The sequence below is a fragment of the Belonocnema kinseyi genome, chromosome 5 (genome assembly GCF_010883055.1).
Source record: "Belonocnema kinseyi isolate 2016_QV_RU_SX_M_011 chromosome 5, B_treatae_v1, whole genome shotgun sequence".
NCBI lineage: Eukaryota > Metazoa > Arthropoda > Insecta > Hymenoptera > Cynipidae > Belonocnema > Belonocnema kinseyi.
The window spans coordinates 142,197,529-142,222,776 of NC_046661.1; the positions used below are offsets into that span (position 1 = coordinate 142,197,529).

Sequence of the window (25,248 nt, forward strand, 5' to 3'; positions counted from 1 at the left end):
TTTTTTGATAGAGCTGTTATAAATATGATTTTTGGAACAATAAGCAGAGTAACGGAGGCATCGGACTCCAGCTTCTACAATATCACACAAGGTTCGTTAATTTTTTTTTAAAATTATTATTCTTCCTTATTTCATGAAACTTAGAAAAGGTTACTACATACTTGCAAATATCATAAAATGGCAGTAAAATCATTTAGTTTAATTTTTATGAGTAAAAATAGAAAATTTGGAACAATTGGAACCTGTCACTAAATCGGGTGAATCGAAACATAAATAGTCAGGGTTTTCAAACGGAGTGCATAATATTACGCAATATACTCAACTGAGTACTCGCGTACTGCGGCCTTTCCGAGGCAAGTCATAACCGCCACTTGCACCCTGAGAAATTACGGGGGCCAAAATTTTTTACGAATTACAAAACCGGGGGTTACAAAATCGGGGTTTGGGTCTAATTTATAAGGATTTAAAGGTACTTTTAATGATTCCAAATATCTTCAAAAAATGTCAAAGAATTTTACTAGGATTTTTATACATATAGGAAATTTATAAACATTTTATAATATTTTTATACAAATCAAAGAATTTCGGACGAAGGGATTTTGTAGCTTTTCGAAGATATTTTTAAATATTTCAAGGTTTTTTCTGAGAATTTCAATTTTCTTAAAGATTTTGGGAGATTTTAAACGATTCCAAGGGATATTCAATATATTTCCATAATTTAAAGGGACTGGAAAGGATTTTAAAGATTTTGAGCTATTTAACAAGATTTCAAGAAATTTTCAATAGATGTCGATAAACTCAAATAATTTTAAAAGATTTGAAATATTTAGGTGCATTTTAAAAATTTTTTAATATTTTAAGGAATTTAAAAAAATCTAAGGGATTTTCGATTTATATTTAAAAAATAAAATAATTTTAGGATTTAAAATATGTTACATTGTTAAGTTTTTTTAAAAAATTCGAAGGAATTTTTAAGTTCTTTAAATAATTTAAAAGTATTTGTAATATTTGAAGGAATTTTTAACAAATATTCTAAGGAATTTTCAATAGTTTTCAATAAGTTGAAAGAATTTTAACGAATTTGAAATATTTCTGGGTATTCTTAAAGATTCCAGAAATTTCCAAGATTCCAAGGAATTTTTAAAAGCTCTAATAATTTCAAGGAACTTTAAATTTTTTTCAGTAAAAAAATAAATTGTAAACAAAACAGTCAAATTTTCAATTACAAAGATTAAATTTCCATAAAAATAGAATAATTAAATTTACAGTTGGAAGTGAATTTTTCACTAAAATGATGAATCTTCGTCGAAAAAATAAATTTTTAACCAATTAGTTGAATTTTCAAGAAAATACGTGAATTTTAAACTAAAAAATATACATATGCAACTAAAAAAAGAACAAATAAATTTTCAGTAAGAAAAATAAACTTTAAACACAAAAGAAAATTAAATTGACAACAAAATGGTTACATTTTTTAATAAATAGATGAGGTTTTAATTTATAAGTTACTTTTTAAAAACAATTTTTAGTAACAAATTAATTTTTAATCATATAAAATAAATAGTCAACGAAATAGTCACATTTTCAACCAAACAGATAAATTTTCAATCAAGAAAATTAAATTTCTATGAAAAAATAGACATTTTTGTCAAACAATGAAATAGTTGAATTTGCAGTCACAAAAATTAGTTTTAAATTTTAAAAAAATTTAATGGATTTCAATTAATTGAAAGAAATATATTTTACGGTATTTTTCAAGATTCCAAGGAATTTTTAAGAGCTTTAAAAATTTCTAAAGATATCAAATATTTTAGGAAATTTTAAAAGATTTAAAGAACTTAAATGATTTTAAGGGATTTTAAAGACCCTCAAAGCATTTTAATAAATTTTATAGTATTTCAGGTAATATCCTTAGATTTCATGGAATTTCACGGGTGTTATTCATTCTAATAATTTTTTTATTTATTTTTATTTTCATGTTTATTTATTCAGAAAGTATGTTTGAAAATAATTTTTATGTTGCAAAACATAAGAATAGAAAAAAATATTACTTAAAGTTAATTGAAAATAATTTTTTTGATGAAAAATAAGGAGAAAAAAATTAATTTATTTCAAATGATCAAATAGGTGAATTCTCAACCAAACGTAATTAATTTTCTACCAAAAAAAGTGATTTTTTAATCAAATACATGAATTTTCAACTAAAAAAATAAATTGTCAACAAAAAAACTAATTAAAAAAAAGGTACATTTTCAAAAAAAAGTGATCAATTTTAAAATAACATGATGAATTTTAAACCAAAAAGATGATATCTCAACTAAAATTCTTTTTTTTTTAAGGAGAATGACTGAATTTTTAACCAAGAAGATTAATTTCTAGAAAAAAGACAAATTTTTAACTAAAAAGGATAATTTTTTAACTATTAAATAGTTAAAGTTCTAGTGAAAAAAATAATGTTCAACCAAACAGATGTATTTTTAACCAAAATGATAAAATATTTAACTGGAATCGTTAAATTTTTTTCAAAGAAATTGATTTTTAGCTAAATAATAAACAAATTTTCAACAAAATAACTTATTTTTTAACCAAAGGGCTGAATTTTGAATAAAAACGATAAACCTTCAACCAAAAAATTATTTTTTAACGAATAATTTTAACTTTGAACAAATAATTAATCTTTTATTCTAATATGAATTCTGAACGAAAAATTTAGTATTTCATACTACAAACAAAAAATACGACTTTTCAACATGAGTTTAATTTTAAAAACTTTCAGCAAAATAGTTTGCAAAATAGTTCAATACCATAATATAAAGCTACTTTTGTAAATGAAGAATCATTGTTATTCGATTTTATATTGCAATTTAAAAAAAATTAAACACGCTTCTAAATAAGTTATTTTTTGTTAAATAAAGACACTTTAAACGTAATTCAATTTTCACGTTTTGAAGTATATTTAATCATTTTCAATCAATCAATCAATTTAAATAATAAATCGAGGACATTAAAAAAGTGATTATAATTCCGAAACTATAATTGAAAACAGGAAAAAAGCTTAATTTTGTAATTAATTTTGAAAAACCAAGTATTTAAAAATAAGATCTTAAGCTTTTTTTTCTCAAAAATAACGTCATGAATACACTCGAGGTGTACAGTACGCGAGTACTCAGTCCAGTATACTGCGCAATATTAAGCATTTAAATTGTAAATGTTTTAGGCGGCCTAGCTTCTTAGTTCAAGGGACGAGAAACGGTTGCGTTTTTCGCAACGGAAGGGTCGCATTGCGCGAGTGCTCACTCAAGCATTTAGCGCAATAGTATGCAGTGCAATCGTAAACAATTCAGGACGCAGTTTCTCAGCTCAGGGGACGAGGCGCTTGCGACACTCTCCCCTGAATGGCCGCAGTGCGCAAGCACTCAGTCGAGCATATTGCGCAATATTATGCATTCGAATTGTAAACGAATCAGGAGGCGCAGTTTCTTAGCTTAACGAGGGAGGCGGTTGCGACTATCGCCTCTGAATTGTCGCAATGCGCGAGTACTCAGTCGAGTATATTGCGCAATATCATGCATTCGAATTGTAAACGAATCAGGAGGCGCAGTTTCTTAGCTTAACGGGTTAAAGGCGGTTGCGACTATCGCCCCTGAATGGTCGCAATGCGAGAGTACTCACTAGAGTATATTGCGCAATATTACGTGTTCCAATTTGGAAGTTATTCAGGAGACGCAGTTTCTTATCTTAAGAGTCGGGAGGCGATTGTGATTCTCGCAACAGAAGGGCCGCAGTGCGCGAGTACTCGGTCAAGCATTTAACGCAATAGTATGCACTACAATCGTAAACAATTCAGGCGACGCAGTTTCTCAGCTCAGGGGACGAGGCGTTTGCGACACTCTCCCTTGAATGGCCGCAGTGCGCAAGTACTCAGTCGAGCATATTGCGCAATATCATGCATTCGAATTGTAAACGAATCAGGAGGCGCAGTTTCTTAGCTTAACGGGTTAGAGGCGGTTGCGACTATCGCCCCTGAATGGTCGCAATGCGAGAGTACTCACTGGAGTGTATTGCGCAATATTACGTGTTCCAATTTGGAAGTTATTCAGGAGACGCAATTTCTTATCTTAAGAGACGGGAGGCGATTGTGATTCTCGCAACAGAAGGGCCGCAGTGCGCGAGTACTCGGTCAAGTGTATTGCGCAATATTACGCACTCAACCTGGAAAAGATTCAGGCGGCCCTGACATTAAGTCATTAGGAATTACCTGGTTCACTTTGTTCGATTTTTGAAACCCCTGTTTTTTTAAATTTAATTAGAGGAAGTTGTATTGCATCTTCTTCTTTTGGGGAAGTTATTGGTTCAGTATCAGATCCTAATAAAGTGAAAGAAATTCTGTGGATTTTTTTTTTTCTAATTTCAAGATAATAATTAAATAGAGGATCGTGCCTTTGAAGAATTTGTCGATTTTTTGCGACTGTTGCTAAATCGGCAACACTTTCGATTTTCGGGGATTATGTAAGCCTTTAGATTATACAAGATGTGGATGGGTCAGAGAAGCAACATAACTTTCACTATTTAGAATTCTAGTCAAGAACGGGTCAAATTAAAGCTACCATGGACTATCGATTGTCATATGCGGGACGAGCGTTTCAGGAAGGTTACGGCGCTATTGCGTTATCGTTATATATATTTATTTATTATATTTTATATTATATTTATTCATTATATATTTTTGTTAAAAATGCAAATGTTTGTTTGTAAATTTATTTTCGTGGAAATTCAACAATTTTAATTTTAAAAAAGCCATCAACTGTCGAAACAGATTCAACTATTTGGTTGAATTTTTTCCTTTTTTATTTAAAAATTTAACTTATTTATTTAAAATTTGTTTGAAACCTATTTGTGTTAAAAATAAAACATTTTCTTTGCAAATTTAATTATTTTTATGAAAAATCAACATTTTTAATAAAACCTTATTCTTTTTAGTTACAAATTGAACTTTTTTGTCAGATAATCGTCTTTCTTAATTGAAAATTCCACAATTTGGTTAAATTTTTTTTTTTCTCAACAGAAAATTATTTATTGGTTGGAAATTTAACTTATTTGTTTAAGATTCACCTCATTGGATACAACTTTTATTTGTTTTTATTTAAAATATAACAGTTTCTCTGATAATTTAATTATTTTTATGAAAAATCAACAGTTTTAACAAAATGTTATACTTTTTGGTTGCAAATTCAACTGTTTTATTCTGAATTAGTCTCTTTAGTTGAAAATTCAAATTTTTAATCTTTCTTAAATGAAAAATATCTCTTGGTTGAAAATTTAGCTTATTTGTTTAAAACTAATTTCTTTGGAAACAAATTTTTTTTTATCAAAAATATAACTGTTTCTTTAACAAATTTTAATTTTTCATGAAAATTCAACATTTTTAATAAAACGGTATTCTTTTTGGTTACAAATTAAACTGTTATGTCGGATAATCGTCTTTCTTAATTGAAAATTCCACAATTTGGTTAAATTTTTTTTTTCTCAACAGAAAAATATTTATTGGTTGGAAATTTAACTTATTTGTTTAAGACTCATCTCATTGGATACAACTTTTATTTGTTTTTATTTAAAATATAACAGTTTCTCTGATAATTTAATTATTTTTATGAAAAATCAACAGTTTTAACAAAATGTTATACTTTTTGGTTGCAAATTCAACTGTTTTATTCTGAATTAGTCTCTTTAGTTGAAAATTCAAATTTTTAATCTTTCTTAAATGAAAAATATCTCTTGGTTGAAAATTTAGCTTATTTGTTTAAAACTAATTTCTTTGGAAACAAAATTTTTTTTTTATCAAAAATATAACTGTTTCTTTAACAAATTTTAATTTTTGATGAAAATTCAACATTTTTAATAAAACGTTATATTTATTGGTTTTAAAATTCATCTCTTTGCATACAACTTTTATTATTTTTTAATATGACTGTTTTTTTGCAAATTTAATTATTTTTATGAAATATCAATAGTTTTAACAAAATATTATACTTTTTGGTTGCAAATTCAACTGTTTTTTTTTTGTGAATTCGTCTCTTTTAGTTGGAATTTCCAATTTTTTAAAATTTTTCTCAAATAAAAAATATTTTTTGGTTGAAAATGTAACTTATTCGTTTAAAATTCATCTCTTTGGATACAACTTTATTTGTTTTTATTAAATTTATAACTGTTTTTTTTTTGCGAATGTAAATATTTTTTATGAAATATCAATAATTTTAACAAAATCTTACTTTTTGGTTGCAAATTCAAATTTTTTTAAATCTTTCTTAAATGAAAAATATCTCTTGGTTGAAAATTTAGCTAATTTCTTTTAAAATTCATCTAACTATTTCTTTAAAAATGTTAATTTTTTATGAAAATCCAACATTTTGAATAAAACTTTATTCTTTTTGGTCATAAATCGAACTTTTTTGTCGGATAATCGTCTTTCTTAATTTAAAATTCCACAATTTGGTTAATTTTTTTTTCTTGACTGAAAAGTATTTGTTGGTTGAAAAATTTCATGGTTTAAAATTCATCTCTTTGGATACAAGTTTTATTTGTTTTTATTGAAAATATAACTGTTTTTTTTTTGCGAATTTAATTATATTTATGCAAAATCAATAATTTTAACAAAATTTTATACTTTTTGGTTGCAAACTCAACTTTTTTGTTGGAAATTCGTCATTTTAGGTTAAAAAATTAACAATTTCATTGCAAAATTCTTGTTTTTTTTTACGAAATAATGTTTCTTGGTTGAAAATTTAACTCATCGTATAAATTTCATTCGTGGGGGGGGGGGGGGGGGGGGGGGGTCTCACTGCTGGCTTAATAATAAGTATTTTTTGGTGAAGGATTCAACTATTGATATGAAAATTTGTCTTTTTCGGTTGAATTTGACTGTTTTTTATTTAAAACTTTTTTTTTTTAATGCCACCTATTACATTTTTTGTAAAAAATTAATTTTTTGGATGAATATTCAACTACTTACTTAAATGTTTACTGAATTTATTAAAAATGGACTTTTCGGTAGAAGATTGCCAATTTAAGTTGCAAATTCCTCTTTTTAAATGAAAATTACTTTTTTTTTTGTTTTCTGAAAATTGCTCTTTTTGCTGTCAAAGGTTTATCAATTTTTTTTTTTTACTGACAAAATTAAGCTATTATATTTTTCGTTGAAAATTCCTTAAAATTATTGAAGCTTTTAAAAATTCATTGGAAAATTGAAAAATACCCTAAAATATTTCAAATGCTTTAAACAAATTTCAATTTATTGAAATCTATTGAAAATTCCTTGGAATCTTTGAAAATACCCTAACACATTTTGAATCCTTTATAAATTTTTTTTTTTAAGTCAATTAAATATTTGTTAGAATCTTTTTAAATCCCATAAAATATCCTTTTAAGAACCTTTAAATTATTAAAAATCTATTGAATAATCCTTAGAATCGTTTGACATCTTCCAAAATCTTTAAGAAAATTAAAAATCTCTGGAAAAACCTTAAAATATTTGAAAATCTCTTCAAATCCTAAAAAATTCTTCATTTTTTGTAAATAAAATCTTTGGAATACATTAAATAATACAATAAAATCCCTTTAAACATTCCAAATAATTTGTAAATGTTGGAATTTTTTTTGAAATTCATCTAAATCTTTTAAAATATCCTTAAATCTTATAAATCCCATATGAAATTCTTCCAAAATTTTTCTTTCTTTTTTTCCTTGTTGAAAATTAATCTTTTTGGTCGAAAATTTGTCTTTTTTTAGTAACAAAAATTATCTTTTTTCGTTAATAATTCAAACTACTTGGTTAAAAATTAATTTTTTTTTCGCTGAAGATTCAACATTTAAATTAAAAATTGAACTTTTTTTTATTAAAACTTAATCTTTTTGGTGGAAAATGTATTTTTTTTTTTTTACTTAGAAATTTCTTTGAATCTTTAAAAAATACTTTTTTAACCCCTTAAAATATTTCAAATACTTTAAAATTCTATCAAATGATTAAAATCTATAATCCCATAAACTTTAGTTTTTTTAAAAACATTTTTAAATTATTTGAGTTTATTGAAATCTATTGAAAATTCCTTAAAATCTTTTTAAATCGTTTGAAATCTATTTAATATTCCTTGGAATCGTTTAAAATCTTCCAAAATCTTTAAGAAATTAAAAAATTTTCTGGAAAAACTTTAAAATATTTGAAAATTTCTTCAAATCTTGGAAATGTTTAAAAAAATGTAGAAATCCCTTTAAATCTTGAAAATTCTTTGAAATATTCAAAAATACCGCAACATGGTTCAAATCCTTGAATGAAATTTTTTTAAGTCTATTGAAAACACCTTAGAATCTTTTTAAATTCCTTAAAATATTTCAAATCTTTTTAAATTCTTTGAGTTTATTGAAATATATTTAAAATTCCATAAAATCTTTTTAAATTCTCTTAAGTGCCTTTAAATCTTTAAAATGTACAATTGGAAATTCAACAATTAATTAATTATTATTCCTTTAAAATATTTGGAAATTTTTTGGACAAAAACTTGAAATTCCTTTAAATCTCTTAAGATCTTCTTAAATCGTAAAATTCGTCATTTTTGAGAAAAATACACATGAGTTTTCAATTAAAAAAGATAAATTGTCAAACAAATATGAAATGGTTAAATTTTCAGTTAAAAAAATTAACGTACAAATACACTGATAAAAAATGTTTGATTAAAATAAATTTTTTGTTTTCCTTTATTTGTTTGGTTTAAATAAACTGTTGGTTAGTTTAAATAAAGTTCTTTTTTACACTGAATATACATTTGTTAAATTAATCAGATTTTTTCCACGTCAAGTAAATCTTTTTTTTACACTTAACCTCAAAATTGAGCATTTTTTATAAAAATAACGTATACGCTAAAAATATGTTTATTACTAATCATTATTATCGTCGTGCATGTAAAAGTAGGAAAACTCGTTAAATTATAATAGATCAAAAACATGATTGATTTAATAAATCATCTTTATAAAGAAATGAGGTTAGAATTGAAACTAACTCACCTCCGAAATCTTCAATTATATCCAAGGTAAAAGTCCCAAAATTCAAGTAGTTCCAACACTTGAGAGATTGCGCACATTTTTTCAATTAATTTTAAGTTTTACAGTAAACCAGAACTTTTATAATAACACAAGGCCGAAAAAAATGCCACCAAATAAATCACAGGATGGATTCATTTAGATTTTAGATTAAGTACCGGCGCTCCATGCCACTTTTCTAGAGACCTGTGGAAAATATTTGTCATGAAAGTTGACGGTCACCGTGTGAGGGCGCCAGCTATGCAGATGGCCTAAAATTCAAATAATGCACCGCGAAAATGTCCTGTTCTGAGTAAAAGATAATAATCGTTAGGATTTTTGAATCTTTTGAATTAAGAATAATTTTTGAAAATCGTAACATTCACTGCTTTTAGACGTATATCCCAGTGCAATTTTTAAATATATGAAAAGAAAATAGTGTAAATATTACATTATTTTTTGTTATATAATATAATATATATTGCAATATTTTTTATTTACTAATTTAAATTCATTTCGGATTTTCAAATATTTTAATAAAAATATTATTTTTTTTAATGAACGCAATTTGTTTCCTTATTTATTATTAAATGAATTATTATTATTATTATTTATTATTATTATCCTACGTTATTTTATGTTCAAAAAATGAATCTTGTTAAAAATGATTTTTAAAATAGCGAAAAATATGCTAATGTTAATCATAAATAATTGTGGAAAAGAACTCGAGGTAGACTTTCGAAACAAATATTTCGGGTTTCCTTTTATTTGACAATAACTATTTAGAGTTTCATGTTTTTCTTTTTCTCTTTAGGTAAAATCTCATCGGTACGTTTTTATTGAAAAAAAAATTATTTGTGAAGACCTATTGATTACAAAAATAACGATTTTATAATCACTAAATAAAAGTTTTTAATAAAAACGTACTAATGAGATTTGCAGAGAATATTTTGAGGAATAAAATAAGCTCAACAGCATTAGGATTAAATAATTGTTGCAACTATTTCCTAAAGTGAGAGAGAAGAAATTTAAAGTCTAAAGACTATTGTTAAATAAACAATGAAAATTTTGAGGTATAACCAAAAATAAAAGATTTTCCTCAATTTTATAAATCATTTTTAACAATGTTGATTTTTTAGCTTAAAATAACTTTATTTCATGTTTTATTTAAAAAAAAATTTTTAATCGAAATTCCCTTTTCCTCTTAATTCTTGAGCTAAATTTCATGACAATAGTTATGATGAAAAAATAAATTTTTTAATTAATTCATTAAACTTAATTAAATTTATTCACTATGTATAATTTTAGTTAACTTTTTTAAACTACAATTTTTAAATAATTCTGCAAAATAAAATAATTGTCCTAAAATCTTCCAGAAAATAACTTTAAATTTTCCTAAAAATCTAAAGAATAATGTTTGATTCTCTAAAAACCTTGCCAAATTCATAAAAAGCTTCTTTTTTACAAAACTGTACAAAATCTACAATTTGCTCCAAATTTTCATAATTTTCAAATTAACCATTATTTTTTAATTATCCTAAAGTTAATTAAAAAAAAACATTAAACATTTTTCTGGGAATCTAAACAACATTTTTTCATTCTCTTAAAACCTTTCGTAATTTGAATTCAGCTTCCTTTTTCAAAGTCTTAAAAAATATACATAAAAAAAATGAAATTTTTTACAAGTTTAAAATTAACTTTGAATTGTTTGAATACTTTTAAATATTTATAAAGCATAACAGAATTTTCTTGTTGTAATTTTGTAATTCTCATTCAATTTTCTTTTAGAATTCTTGTTTGAAAATAAAGAAATCTTTTGAAATTCAACCAGCAATTGTGAGAAAATTTTACTTCTGCAAATAAAAATAAAAAATTAATTATTATATAATTTATTATTAATCATTATAATTAATTAATTAATTATAATAAAATTAACCCTTTAAAATAACATCTGAATATTTTGAATTTTTTCCAAAATCTTATTATCTGTGTTGTATAAAATTTCACCTTCAAAAAGCTTCAGTGAATTATTCTTTAAAGCACATAATTTAATCATTTTAAATGAAAATAAACATTAATTAATTATTATATTCTGTAGATTCGATTAGAATAATGATAATCAATAATTCGAAATCTAATTGTCCTGATAGGCGAGAATACATCAATGTAATATGGATAAAGTAGTAATTTGCAAATTATTTTGAAAACTTAGTTCCTATGATGTGATTTCTTTTTTAGAATAAGACCCTTAAGTTGATGTTCAATTTAAAAACAAGTATAATAAAAATTCCTTTATCGTCTTAAATCATAAACTAAATATTATGAAGATTTATTCCGGAAAGCAAATTTTTAAACGAATTCATTAAAATGAATTAAATATGTTTGCAATGTATAATTTTAGTTAGTTTTCTTATTATTGAAAATTTGAAAATATATCAAGATATCATTTTTTTATAATCTACGTATAAAGACATTGTTTTTGATTAAATTAAATAATGCCCATGATTTACAGTTAATATTAACAATAAAGTAATATTTTAAAAAAGAGCAAAACTTTAAAAATAAGAAGATATATCTATACACTTTATATGTAACAACATTGCCACAACACTTCATTTTGATATCATCCCTTAAAATAGCTTTCGCGATTCTTGAACAATATTTTGATCATTTAGTGCTTTGTAAAATTTACTTTGATTAGTTTTGTCCTGCTCCCGATTACTTTTTTACCTTGATTTACAATAAAAAATGTCGCAAACATCACTCAAAAAACTCAACGATTATTTAACATTACCATTTAAATACTTTTACTGAGTTATTAAATTCAATGTTCTTTTTTTACCAAAGACTTTTTATTCTGCCATGCATTTGCAACGATCATAGGCCAACTGCATAGCTGGCGCCACCACACGGCCACCGTCAACACATAGTACATTTTCAACCAGAATTCCAGAGGGCTGAGTAACGGTACCGCAGGAACCGCCGGCAGTGCTTTAGCACGCTTAGCTTAGCTTAGATTTTAAACAAATTCATTGCTATAAAAGCCAATTTTTTGTTTGAATCAAACAAATTGTACTAAACAAATGATTTGTTTCAAGCAATAAAGCAAATATTTGTCATTTCTTAAAATGAAATAAACCTTTTTTTTTAAATAAACCAAAAATTAGTTTGATTTAATTATATGAATTCAAACAAATTTTGTTGTTTGATTCAAACATTTTTTTGACTGCAGAGATGAATTTTTAATTAAAATGATGGGATATTCAACTGGAACAATTACATTTTTAGTAAAAAAAATTTCAATGGACAAAACAACGAATTTTCAACAAAATAGTTAGTTTGAATCAAGAGATGAAATTTCAACCAAAAAATTAATTCCTAACAAAAGAGTATTAACTTTCAACCAAATAATTGAATTTTTACGAAGTATCTAAAGTTACGCGAGAATACGTCAGAATAAAGATGGCCGAAAACTAGTCTGCGAGTGATGCGGAAAACAAACCCCTTTTCCAGCTTGTCCAAAGAAACTTGCAAAATTTCCAAGGCTTCACGCAGGAATAAAATTCAGCCCATTTTTTTTTTTTTTTAGTAAACTCTAAACAAAAAATATAGAAATAGTTGAGTTTTCATATAAAAATTACCAGTTAGAACAAAAAAATGGAAGAAATAAATTTGTAGTTAAAACACTCCATTTTTAACCAAGAAAAACAGTTATAACAAAAACATAACCCTATTATTTTAGAAAATAGTTTGTTTCAATTTTTAAAATCTTATTATTAATGTCTCATTTAATTTACAAAAATATATTTATTATTCAATGATCTGAAAGAAAAATAAATCATCTAAAATGTTTAAACCAGCCCCCTGGAACCCTGAGTTGAAAATGTACAATGTGTTGACGGTGGCCGTGTGGCAGCGCCAGCTATGCAGTTGGCCTATGATCGTTGCGAATGCATAACAAAATAATAACGTTTAATTTAATAACACATTAAAAGTAATTTACTGTTAATGTTAAATAATCTTTTAATGTTTTGAGTGATCTTTTCGACATTTTCCATTTTCTAAGCGAAAGAAAACTGAAAAAACTGCTTTTAGATCAAATATCCGCAGTATTGAAATTTTGAAAAAAATAGCGAAGTGCGTTTGTTTTGATTGTAAATCGGGATAGAAAAGTGTATAGGTATATCGTTTTGTTGTTAAAGTTCTTCTCTTTTAAAAAATATTATGTTATTGTTTATATTAACTGTGAATATTACGTGAATATTAATAATAGATTATTATTCATTTTACATTGATTTATTCTCGTCTATCAGTGCCTATTAAGAATTTTTAAAGGTTTTAGGAGAACAATAGAATTGTCCCAAGATTCCTGTTAACATTTTTAATGATTTCTTTATTTTGAAGAAGGGATTTTAAACGAAAATTGAATCAAAATTACAAAAAATTATATTATGCTTAATAAATATTTTCAGCTATTCGAACAATTCGAAGTTATTTTTAAACTTGTGAAAAATTCCATTTTTCCATGTATATTGTTGAAGATTTTGAAACAGGAAGCTGGATTAAAATTATGGAATGTTTCAAGAGAATACCAAAATTTTCTTTAGATTCCCAGAAAAATGTTAAATGATTTTTCTAAAAGATTTGAAAGTATTTCCAAAAAAATTACGCAAAATAATCTCGGAGTCTTCAATGCAAATTTGTTTGTCTTTAAATATTTTAAGAAAAATTGGAGAAATTTTAAAAGACATTTAGAACGTTCAGATATATTAAAAACATTATTAAAAAATGTTTAATTTGATAATTATAAAAATTTGGAGAAAAATGTAGATTTTTTACAATTTTGTAAAAAAGAAGGTTTTCCTGAATTTGGAAAGGTTTTTAGAAAATCAAACAATATTTTCTACATTATTAGAAAAATTTAAAGTTATTTTCTGGAAGATTCCAGTTCGTTTTTTTTTATTTTGCAGAATTTAAAAAAAATGGTAGCATAAAAAATTTCAAGTTTAAAAAAATGAACTAAAATTACACATAGTTAACAAAATTTAATTAATGTTAATGAATTCATTTCAATAATTTTTTTTGTCGTCATAAGTATTTTCATGAAATTTAGCCTAAAATTTAAGAGGGAAAGGGAATTTTAATTATACTTGTTGTTAAATTAAACATGATCTAAATTTATTTCAAGCTAAAAAATAAACGTTCTTAAAAATGATTTATAAAATCGAGAAAAATATTTTATTATTAATTATAACTCTTATTTTTTGAAATAACTTGAGGTGAACTTTTAAAATTATTTTACAATTTTTATTGTTTATTTAAGAGTAGCTTTTACAGTTTATTGTTTTTCTCTCTCACTTTAGGTAAAAGTCTCCGAAAATCTCATCGATACGTTTTTAGATAAAAAATGTTATTTAGGGATTATAAAATCGTTATTTTTGTAAACAATAGGCTTTTATAAATAATTTAAAAAAAATAAAAATTACCAATGAGATTTGCAAAAAATCTTTTAAGGAAGAAAACAAGCGATACAGCATTAGAATTAAATAAGAATTGCAACTTTTACCTACAGAAAAAAAGGAAAACATTAAACTCTAAATTGTTATTGTCAAATAAAGAAAACCCGAAATATTTTTATCAAAAGTTCACCTCGAGTTTTTTTCCAATTATGTTATACACACACATATGTATAAATATATATATTATATACATATATATATTTAAAAATTACACAAATAATGATATGTTTAATTTGATTGCGCATGAAAATAATGATTTGTTGTGGTTATTCAGAAGGTAATAACAAATCTGAAAGACTATTATCTTTCACCCAGAACTATAAAAAAATTATTTTTATTTGAAAAACATTTTTTTAACACTTTCGCCGTACAATATTTGATTCCTAGGCCAACTGCATAGCTGGCGCCGCCACACGGCACCCGTTAACTCTCATGATAAATGTTTTCCACAGCCCTCCAAAAAAGTGGCATAGGGCTGGTATAAACGATGCAAAAAAATGTATAGGTTAGGTACGAACCAAGTCAACCAAGTTCAGAGACAGTGGCACTGTAACTACTTCTTCTTCTTATTTGCGGCACATGAAGGCAGTGTTGCCACAGTTAAAATTGAAAAAAATTGAAAAGCTTCTTTCGACGATAGCGCTACGGTGGCATCACAAAATTACACAATTTTGGCGCCAAATTAAAAATGTTTTATTTTCACATTCGCAAATAATGTTAACTGTACTTGAATTGTGGTACTTAAGTACTCAAATTTCGCGCACTGTACTCTTTAGGTACAATTTTCAAAAAATTTCAAACTACAAAGAAAATATGTCAAAAAATGGTTCCAGTTTTAATTTCTTTGAAAATAATTTTTTCCCAAGTTTCAGTCCGATATTTTATTGACAAAAAAGTTCTTAAGTTCCGCTCTTATCGGTCTATCCTAAACTAAAACTATGTTCGGCCCCAGCTCGCTAGATGGCGCTGGGGCAAAACGGCAGACTAGGGAAACTTACTTTTTGAACACCCCTCGTATTTACCTTCTTGGTTTGTGGTATATCTAATTGGTCGAGAACCAAGATGTCTGCACGCCGACGGTAAAAAAAAAATACCTGGTAAAAATTCAATGGCTAATATTTCTATGAAAAGAGAATGCATTTTCATAAAAATAGTTAAATTTATAACCAAAAAGATAAATTTTAAACCAAAAATTGAATAGTTAAATTTTCAAGCACTAAACGTAATTTCCAACTAAAACATATTAATTTTCATGCAAGGAATAATTAAATTTTCACCCAAAAAAAGGAAGGAATTTTCAATAAAATAGATAAATTTTCAACTAAAATGATCAATTTCCAATTTAAAAACAGACAGTTTTAAACAAAAATAGAATAGTTAAATTTTCAGTTAACAAAATTAATTTTCAACCAAATAAATAAATCTTTGAAAAAAAACATTATTTTTTAACAAATTAGTTCAACTTTTAACCAAATAGGTGAATTTTAAAACAAAAAAGATAAATCCTTAAACTAAAAATGCAAACAGTTGCGCTTTAACCGAAAAACATTAAATTTCTACCAAAAGAGTTGAATTTTTAACCAAGAGACATTTTTCAGTCCAGAAAGAAAAAAAACTTCAAAAAATAGTTGATTTTTCAACCCAGAAAGACCAATTTCCAACAAAAGAGTTAAATTTATAACTAAAAGGATCAATTTTAAACTAAACTCACGAATCCTTATAAAAAATATTATTTTTTAACAAAGCACATAGTTCAACTTTAAAGCAAGTTCTTTAATTTTCAACAAAAAAGATAAAATATCAAACCAAAAATGAAATACTTAAATTGACAAACAAACAAAAAATAATTTTTAAGGAAAAATGTAATAGTTGATATTTCAAACCAAAATCTGGGAATTTTATATAAAAAACAGTTAAATTCAAACAATAAAGAACATTTTACAATAAAAACATTGAATTCTCCATCAAAACAAATTATTTTTCAAACAAAGCGTTACATTTTTAACTTAAAAAGATTTTTCAGTCAATAATGAAAAAAAAAATCAAAGAAAATGTTGAAATTTTAAGCTAAAAGTATCAATTTTCTACAAAAAAGTTGAATTTGCAATAAAAAAAGGATAAATTTTCGATGAAATTGTTGAATTTTCATTAAAAAAACTTAATTTTCGATCAAAATTTATTCAACAAGAGTTACATTTTCAACCAAGAACCATTTTTCTATCAAGAAAGAACAAAAATTTCCACCAAATTATTGAATTTTCAACGAAAAAGTTAATTTTTAACCCAAAAAAAAGTATTAGAAAAAACATTTGAATTTTCAACCGAAAAGGATGGATTTATATGAAAACTGCAAATCCGCCAGCTACGTGTGTCAAAATAATTTGGTATTTCGATATGACATTCCAGGGAAAAAATAAAAAATCTCGTACTTCAGTTATTAAAAAAAAATTGGATTTTTTACAATCATTCGAAAATGATCTCCGAAGTGTGAAAAATGTAAGAAAATTACAAAATCGCGAACGTTTTTTCTACAAATCTTCAACATGGATTTTCTCAAAACCACACTTTATAAAAATTTCCTTTTTTTAAAACAAAGCTGAAAATATGTAGCACATATCTCCAACTATTTAAAAATAAAATATTTTAAGCTCGGGTTTTTGTGAAAATCCATTTACAAGAATTTTAAACAAACGGGCGCAATTTCGTCACTTTTCAACATTTTTCAAATTTCTTTAGATCAATTGAAAAGGTATAGAATTATATTTTGAAATACCAAATCATTCGGATACCATTGCAGAGACTTTTCTCAAAATTTTGGCTGATTGGAAATAGAATGGGGATGTTGTAAGAAATTAGATAAAAAGGTGCTTTGCTTCTTTAGTAGCTCATTAACATATTCAAAGAAAAAAATTTTTTATTGAATAAGAAATATGTTTTCTTTTCTTAATAAAGTTTGAATATGGCTGCTGTTCGCAGCATTTTTCGCCAAACGCATAGATTGGCTACATATGTGCGACGTCATTCTTCGTGGCAGAATTTAAACTACCTAAATTATGCAAATTAAAAAAAAATAGTTTGTAAACATGAATTTTATTGTATAAATGTCGCTAAATGGTTTTTATAAATTATTATTAAATAATAATTAATAATAATTATGAAGAATAGAATTGAAATAGTCTCTCGCAATTATAGTCATTCTACGTGCGTTCGCATTTCTTGGTTAATAATTTATCTTCATCAGGGAATTCGCTGATTATCAAATCCATTCTTTGTTTATATCTTTGTTCCGCTTGATTCGGCTTTCATTTTTTATTTCTTGTTTTTAGGCATTTATATGTCAGTTAAGACAATCAGAATTAAATACCAAGCAGAAAACCGCGAAACCTTATTGGTCCAATTTTTGCAAAGTAACATGGCGGCTAAAGTAATCTGATTGGTGCTTAGTTGTATCTTATGAACGTCACATCTGTTTGAATACGACCAAATAGACGTAAACTAGAAAGCATTTGTTTAAGGTATTAGAAACCTAAACAAAAATTCCTTTTCTCCATATCGTTATTCACTGCTTCAAGTTTCTAAAAAGAGGTTTATCTCATTTCATGCCACATCCCCATTGATCTAATGAATTATAGTTATATTAAGTTAGAGAACTAAAAACTTTGCTTGAAAAATAACTTCAGTTACCAAAATTTCAGGTCCTGGTCTGAACTTATTCTAAATAATAAAAAAGAAATTGAAATTGATGAATAGTTTGAACGAGTGAACTTTTCTACAGACCCAGATAACAATGCGTGATGCAGCACGGAGGCCGCACGGCGTGAGAGCGCGATATGTCTGCGGAAATACCGACACAGTGCCCGCACGACTTGCAGATCGTACGTAAATCCTCACTGTGCCCGCAAACGGTGTGCACGATGTGCCACACAGCATGTGACCGTCATCGCGACAAGGTGTTGGAGTAACGTGCGGATTAAGAAAAAGCTCTGTCGTTTGAAGTGTCGCGCGTGGATGTAAGTTGTGCGTACGCATGGTTTTGCAGATGCGCGGGATACTGCAAGCATCTTTTCAGCAAGTCCTGTGAGTTCGTCGAGTGCTCACAGTTCGTGTTAGTTCGTGCAGCAACCGATCGCGGTTATATTGCGGGATGTTTACGCTTTAATTTAAGCAGTTTCAAATCCAGGAAAAGTGTACCTGTAGTGAGCATGTAATTATATGCAATATTTATCTCTATATATTGCTAACACGCCATGCGACGCATGCATGCGGAAACGCCATGCGGCGTATATGCGACTCAATTGTTGACAGATCTGTCTCTAACCTTGCCCTTAAGACGTACGGATTGATCTGCACGTCGCGCCCTCAACATGCGGGCTCCATGCGGACACTTTGCTATCTGGGGGTTACGAAACGGTTAAACGTAGATATGATTTGAATTGATTTAATGTTAAACCGATCGAGCGCTACTATAATAAACTTCTTTAATCCATGTATATTTTGATCTTTCACGTACCTAACAAGAATTCTTAAATCTTAAAGGTGAGACGAACCGCAATCCCCATTTTGAGATCAGCCTGGAAATTGAGGATGGATTTGGTATCGCCAGTAGTTCGACCCTAGCAGCCAATGAACAAAGCCAAGGAGTTGCGGCCCTCCTGGTGATGTTGGCTGTCCTCTCTTTTATTTTTGCCTACTGCTGTTGGGGGACCCCCTTCTGCAGAAACCTCTGCAAAAAATATTGTTGTTGCCATTTGGAAGATCCGGAAACCGACGTTCGATTGGGAAACAGTGATCAGGGGATGGTCGCTACTCCCACGATAATTCTTCTGCCTCATGGAAGGATGTTAGTGGTGGATGGAACTGTTTTTAGTCAATTTCAGACTGACAACACAGGCAAGTATTCAATCTACGTTGCTGAAGCTTGAAATTCAAATTAGAACTGAAAATTCATTTTGTCTTGCTCTTTTTCAAGGATTGGATCTAGTTGAACTAGGTGAAAGTGTCATAAGATCACAAAGAAATCCAAGAACTGTAACTCGTCACCAACTGCAGAGTAGTCAAGGTAGTGTCCTAACAACTGACGGGGAGTCACAAAGTAAAGATAGTAGTTGGTCTTTAGCTGGGTTTCCACCCCCAACATACGAGAGCATCTACGGAAAAGAAGAAGGAATTGTCCCCCCTTCTTATTCGGACATTCTTCTTCACAGGTAGCTCTTAAATTTAAACTGAACAATTCATTGACTAAAAAAAGGCTGGGTGGATTTTTTTTCATTCTGTGATACTTGGTAGATTATAAGATTCTGAACAAAAAATCCTGTTGACAAAGAGTCGAAAAAAGACGATATTTTTTGTCTTTCTCGTGCCAAATGTCGCTTTTAGTTCAAGCTAGAGGAGCTCTAGAAACACTGGTATACTGTGTGGCGTCACATCCATAAATGATGCCCAGAACCTCACAAGTGACCGTATTTAAATTACGTAGCGGACTATAGACACTCTTATTTTCAAATTTTCCTGCTTCAATCCCTGTTTCAATCCCAGATATCACTTCAGCGAAAAATTAATTTTGCACAAAAGTTACATTTTCAGTTAAAAATTGATTTTAAACAAAACAAAAAATGTATTTCGACTAAACAGTTAAACTTTCAACCAAAGAGATGAATTTGCAACTAAAAATATAAATCTTTCAGAAAAAATTCTTAACAAAGTGATTCGAAAAAATATTTCAAACGGAATATTTAAATACTCAAGCAAATAAGAATGATTTTTAAATAAAAAGTTTCATTTTCTTTAAAAAAACGTGATATTTCTACTAAAACTAATGAATTTTTAAATCAAAAAGATAAGTTTTGGAAAAATAGTTGAATTTCCCGGTAAAAAAATATTTCAGTGGACTTTTCAATATCAAAATATGAATTTCTTAACAAAAATTAAATTTCTACGAAAAGAATTGAATTTTCAATCTAAAAAGACGAATTTTTTTCAACCAAAAGGATGGATTTTTCACAAAATAGATGAATTCTCTACCAAATAGTTGCATTTTAAATTGTATTTACAAAAAATGAAAATTGTACTAAATCAGATGAATTAAAAAACAAGCAACAAATTTTTTTAAGCAGAACTATCGTCCAAAAAAGGTTTCAGTTCATTCTTGAATACCATAATATAAATTCTCAACAAAACAGTAGAATTTTCGACCAAAAAGTATGACTTCGAAGCAAAATAGCTTAATTAGTTGTTTTATTGCATTTTTATTAAAAAAAGAGGAAATTTATACTGAAACGGATGAACTTTAAATTAAAACGAAAAACTTATTTTTAATTGGAAATTTCACACAGAAAAGATTGCAGTTACTTTTTCAACAAAACAATAGAATTTAAAAAAAAAAAAAAAAGAATGACTTGAATAAAATAGCTATCTTAAAGTAGATAAATATTTAATAAAAAAAATTTTTAATTTAAATTTTCACCCAGAAAAGATTTCAGTAATCTTTTCAACACAAAAATATTAAATTTAAAAAAAGAGTAAATTTTCAACAAAATAGAAGAATTTTTAACAAAAAAGTATGAATAATGTTAGTTACACTCCAACGAATGTCGCTTTTACCGCAAGCTATATAAGCTCTAGAAACACTCGAAGAATTGTGGCGTCACATTCACAGATCATGCCAAGAACCTCATAAGCCTAATGGTAGAAATACTACAGGCAGAGTGGGGCTGTTTGGCTAGAAGCGACATTTGATCAAAGGAACAGAGAATTTTGCATGATCCTTGAGCGTGGCATGAAATTGTCCTCGAGTTTCAATAGAGCTTCTTTTGCGTATGCAAAGAACGACATTGAGTGTCACACCGACGAATATCGCTTTTAGAGCAAGCTAAACGAGCCCCAGAAACACTTGAAGACTGTGTTGCTTCACGTACAGAGATTATGTCAAGGAGCTCACAATATCTTTGGTAGAAATGACACATGTAAAGTGGGACTGTTTTGCTAAACGAAGAATTTGGTGCTACTATGATGAATTATTATTGTTCATCTTTCGACCTTTAGAGTCAGATATTAATGATCGGGGGGAGGGTTTAAACTAAAAAATGTCAAAAGGATAGAGTTGGGCATGTATGAGCATGGCACGAAATACCAGGGGCGTTAGTTGAAATTTGCCGGTTTTTTTCAATAAAGAAAACACTTAATCCTCAACTTTTTCTCTTTCGAGGCAAACCATTTGACGAACCATTTTTCGACTTCTTCAAAATTGGCGAAGCGCTGCTCTGCGAGTGAGTGTCCCATCGATGCGAAAAGGTGATAGTCGGACGGGGCGAGGTCTGGAGAGTACGGCGGGTGCGATAATATTTCCCAATTCAATGCTTTTAATGTGTTCTTCACCACTTTAGTGGTATGAGACGGTGCGTTGTCATGTTGTAGGATAACTTTGCCATGTCTTCGGGCCCATTCCGGTAGTTTTTCGATCAACGCATTATTCAAGTTGATAATTTGTTGTCGGTAGCGATCCGTATTTACCGTCTCACCAGGTTTTAATAACTCGAAGTACACCACACTACACTGGTCCCACCAAACACAGAGCATTGTCTTTCGGCCAAAGCAATTTGGCCTTGGAGTCGATGGGCCGACCCCACCAGGTGAAAGCCATGATTTTTTCCGCTTCGGGTTCTTGAAATAAATCCATTTTTCGTCCCCTGTGACAATTCGATGCAGAAAAGATTTCCTTTCGAACCGTTCAAGCAGCATTTCACAAATGGTTATTCAATTTTCCATTTGTCTATCGTTCAGTTGGTGTGGTACCCATTTTCTATACTTTTGGATTTTTCCCATGGATTTTAAACTTTGGCAAATTGCGCCTCGCGTCACATTTAGCGCTTGTGCCAATTGCTGTTGCGATTGGGTTGGGTCTTCATCCAATAACGCCTGCAATTCCTCGTCTTCGAACTTTTTCGCTACACCAGGATGTTCATTGTCTGTTAAATCGAAATCTCCACTTTTAAATTGACGAAACCATGTCTCACATGTTCTAATCGCTGGAACATGTTCACCATAAGTTTCTACCAGCAATCGATAAGCTTCAACTGCTTTTTTCTTTTGATGAAATAAGAAAAGCAACGAATGCCGCAAATGCGATTTACTTGGAACGAAACTCGACATATTCACTGAGGTAAACAACTGTGATACTATTATTTTGGCAAAATGAAATTGTATATTTTTGAAGATTATTTTCCATAGAAAAATATGACATAGATGCCAAATCATAGAAATGTATACATATCCCTAGCGACATCTATGAGTAAAACCGGCAAACTTCAACTAACACCCCTGGTAGTTCTCGAGTGTCGACAGAGCGCAAGGTAGAGGAGCTCTAGAAACACTCGAAAATTGTGAGGCGTCACATCCAAAGATTATGCCAAGGAGCTCACAAGCTCAAAAACTCCCTCAAAATAAAAGAAACCCATCGAGACCTTTTTTCAATCTAGAAAGTAATAATATACCCAACATCACTGAAAGATTGAAATCTAGAATGTGATATTGGACCAATATTATAGTGAAATAGCCTAGATATTATTGTATTTCAGATTCGCTACCCTGCCTTACGACATAGACATGCGAAATGCTTACAACGGGAGCAAAGAAGAATTAGAGATGCGATCGCTCGGAAGTGGGAGCTGTCCACACATAATACCAAATCCAATAAACAGTCCCTACTCACGGGCGAATAATTTCTCGGGTCAGAGCATCGCCTGTGCAAACCTGTCTCGAAATCCTTCCCTCATCAGCAATCCTCTTGACGGTTACTATCTAAACAACGAAATGGAATGTTTCCGAAACGAACAAGATGTTCCGCGAGTAAATAGCTACCTCAACATCAACACAATCTCTTCTCTCTACAATCGAGTTAGTTCGAATTCCGGAGAAGAGCTAGAATTCTCGAGTAACGAAAGAAGGCATCCAACTATCATAGGCGGAAACAATTTTCAAAACGAGATTATCAACACGAGAAATATAGTCAGGCACGAGCCTGAATCAAACTTTAGACTCGAAGTCAATCAGAGTTTTCGAAATTCGGAAAATGAAAGGAGACGGGAAGATCTGGATGTTAGATATAACAATGTTAGAACAACGAGAGAAGGAAATTTAATTAGTAGACCTCGATCTGAAGTTGATTTGGTCGATTCTGAGGAACCGAGTGATTTTCAAGTTTTGGCTGATATTCGAGAAAGTCGAGTTTAAATTACTAAAGAAAAAAAGGTGCTTTTTTATTAATAGAAGGCTTTAGCATTTTGAAAATTGTGTACTTGCATTACGAAAATTAGCAAGACTCTTCAATTTCCAGTGTCTTCAGTTCATAAACTACTTTAATTCGGTTTGCTTTCAAATTAAAAGAAAAGTAAACTGGCAAAATTTCCGTGTAGCTGAAAGCTAGTGCTTCGCGTTTTGCTGGTTAAAAGTTTAAACAATTTAAAAAATGTCTACGTTTAAATTATTAAATATTTTACTTGAGCAAGGTCTATTTGGTTAAAATTACCATAGTTTTCAAGTTCTTTTTTTTAAACTGCCCGCCTACAAAAAGAAGCCAAAAAAAGATTTTTTTAACTATATCACTCACTGGCTTCACAGGTAAAAATGCCGGAAAAGCAAGGGTTTCACCAAATTATTGTGTGTATTATATTAAATTCAATTTAAATACCTTAATTTTTTGCATTTCCAGTAAAAATATTGAACTTTCCACAAAATAAATAAATTTGTAACCAAATGATTATTATCTTCTACTGAAAAAGTCAAATTTTTTAAGAAAATACATGTATTTTCAACTGAACAATATCATTTTTCAACAAGAAATAGATAGTTCAATTTTTTTTCAAAAAATAAAATTTTAACAAAGAAAAAAGAATAATTTTTCAAAAAATATTCAAATCAAAATGGATTAGTTTTAATCGGAAAGTTGTATTTTTAACAAAAAAAGATAAAATTTCGACTAAAAAGATATTAATCAATAAATAGTTACATTTTCAGTTAAAAAATTTATCACAAAAAAAATTAATTTCCTAGAAAACAGTTACATTTTCAACCAGAGACGAATTTTCAACTAAAAAAGATCATTTTTCGACCAAAACTAGAAATAAATTTTGCGTTAAAAAATATAATTTTCAACGACAAAAAAAACTATTTTTTAAAACAATAATTAAATTTGTAAGCAAATGGATACATTTTTAACTAAAATGATGATTCTGTAACAAAAATTATGAGTTAAAAACAGTTCAATTTTTAACCCAAAATATTAATGTTCTATAAAAAAATGTTTTTTTTTTTTTTAACAAAATACACGAACTTTCAACCCAACAATCTACTTTAAAATAAAAGAGATATATTTCAAATGAAAATGGAATAGTTATATTTTCAGTTTGAACGATTTATTTTGAACAAAAAAAAAACGAATTTGCAACAAAAAAGTAAAATTTCCTGCCAAAAAAACAGTAACATTTTCATTTCAAGGATTTTTTAATTTTTTTAACTAACGAATAAAACTGGAATAATTAAATTTTAAGTTAAAAAAGATCATTTTTCACGAAAAAATATTATTTTTCAACAAAATAATTAAATTTGTAACCAAAGAGAGAAATTTTTAAACTAAAATTATGAATCTTTAACAAAAAATAATTAG

The 25,248-nt window shown here is 27.9% G+C and overlaps 1 protein-coding gene across 1 annotated transcript; it reads left to right on the plus strand.

Annotated features, from left to right (window-relative positions):
• On the plus strand, positions 1-24,314 carry LOC117172592. Its single transcript, XM_033360677.1, has 4 exons — positions 1-91; positions 19,125-19,478; positions 19,558-19,792; positions 23,162-24,314. The coding sequence occupies exons 1-4, from the start codon at positions 25-27 to the stop codon at positions 23,814-23,816; spliced, it is 1,311 nt and encodes a 436-aa protein (XP_033216568.1). The 5' UTR covers positions 1-24; the 3' UTR covers positions 23,817-24,314.
• Positions 24,315-25,248: the final 934 nt, after the last annotated feature.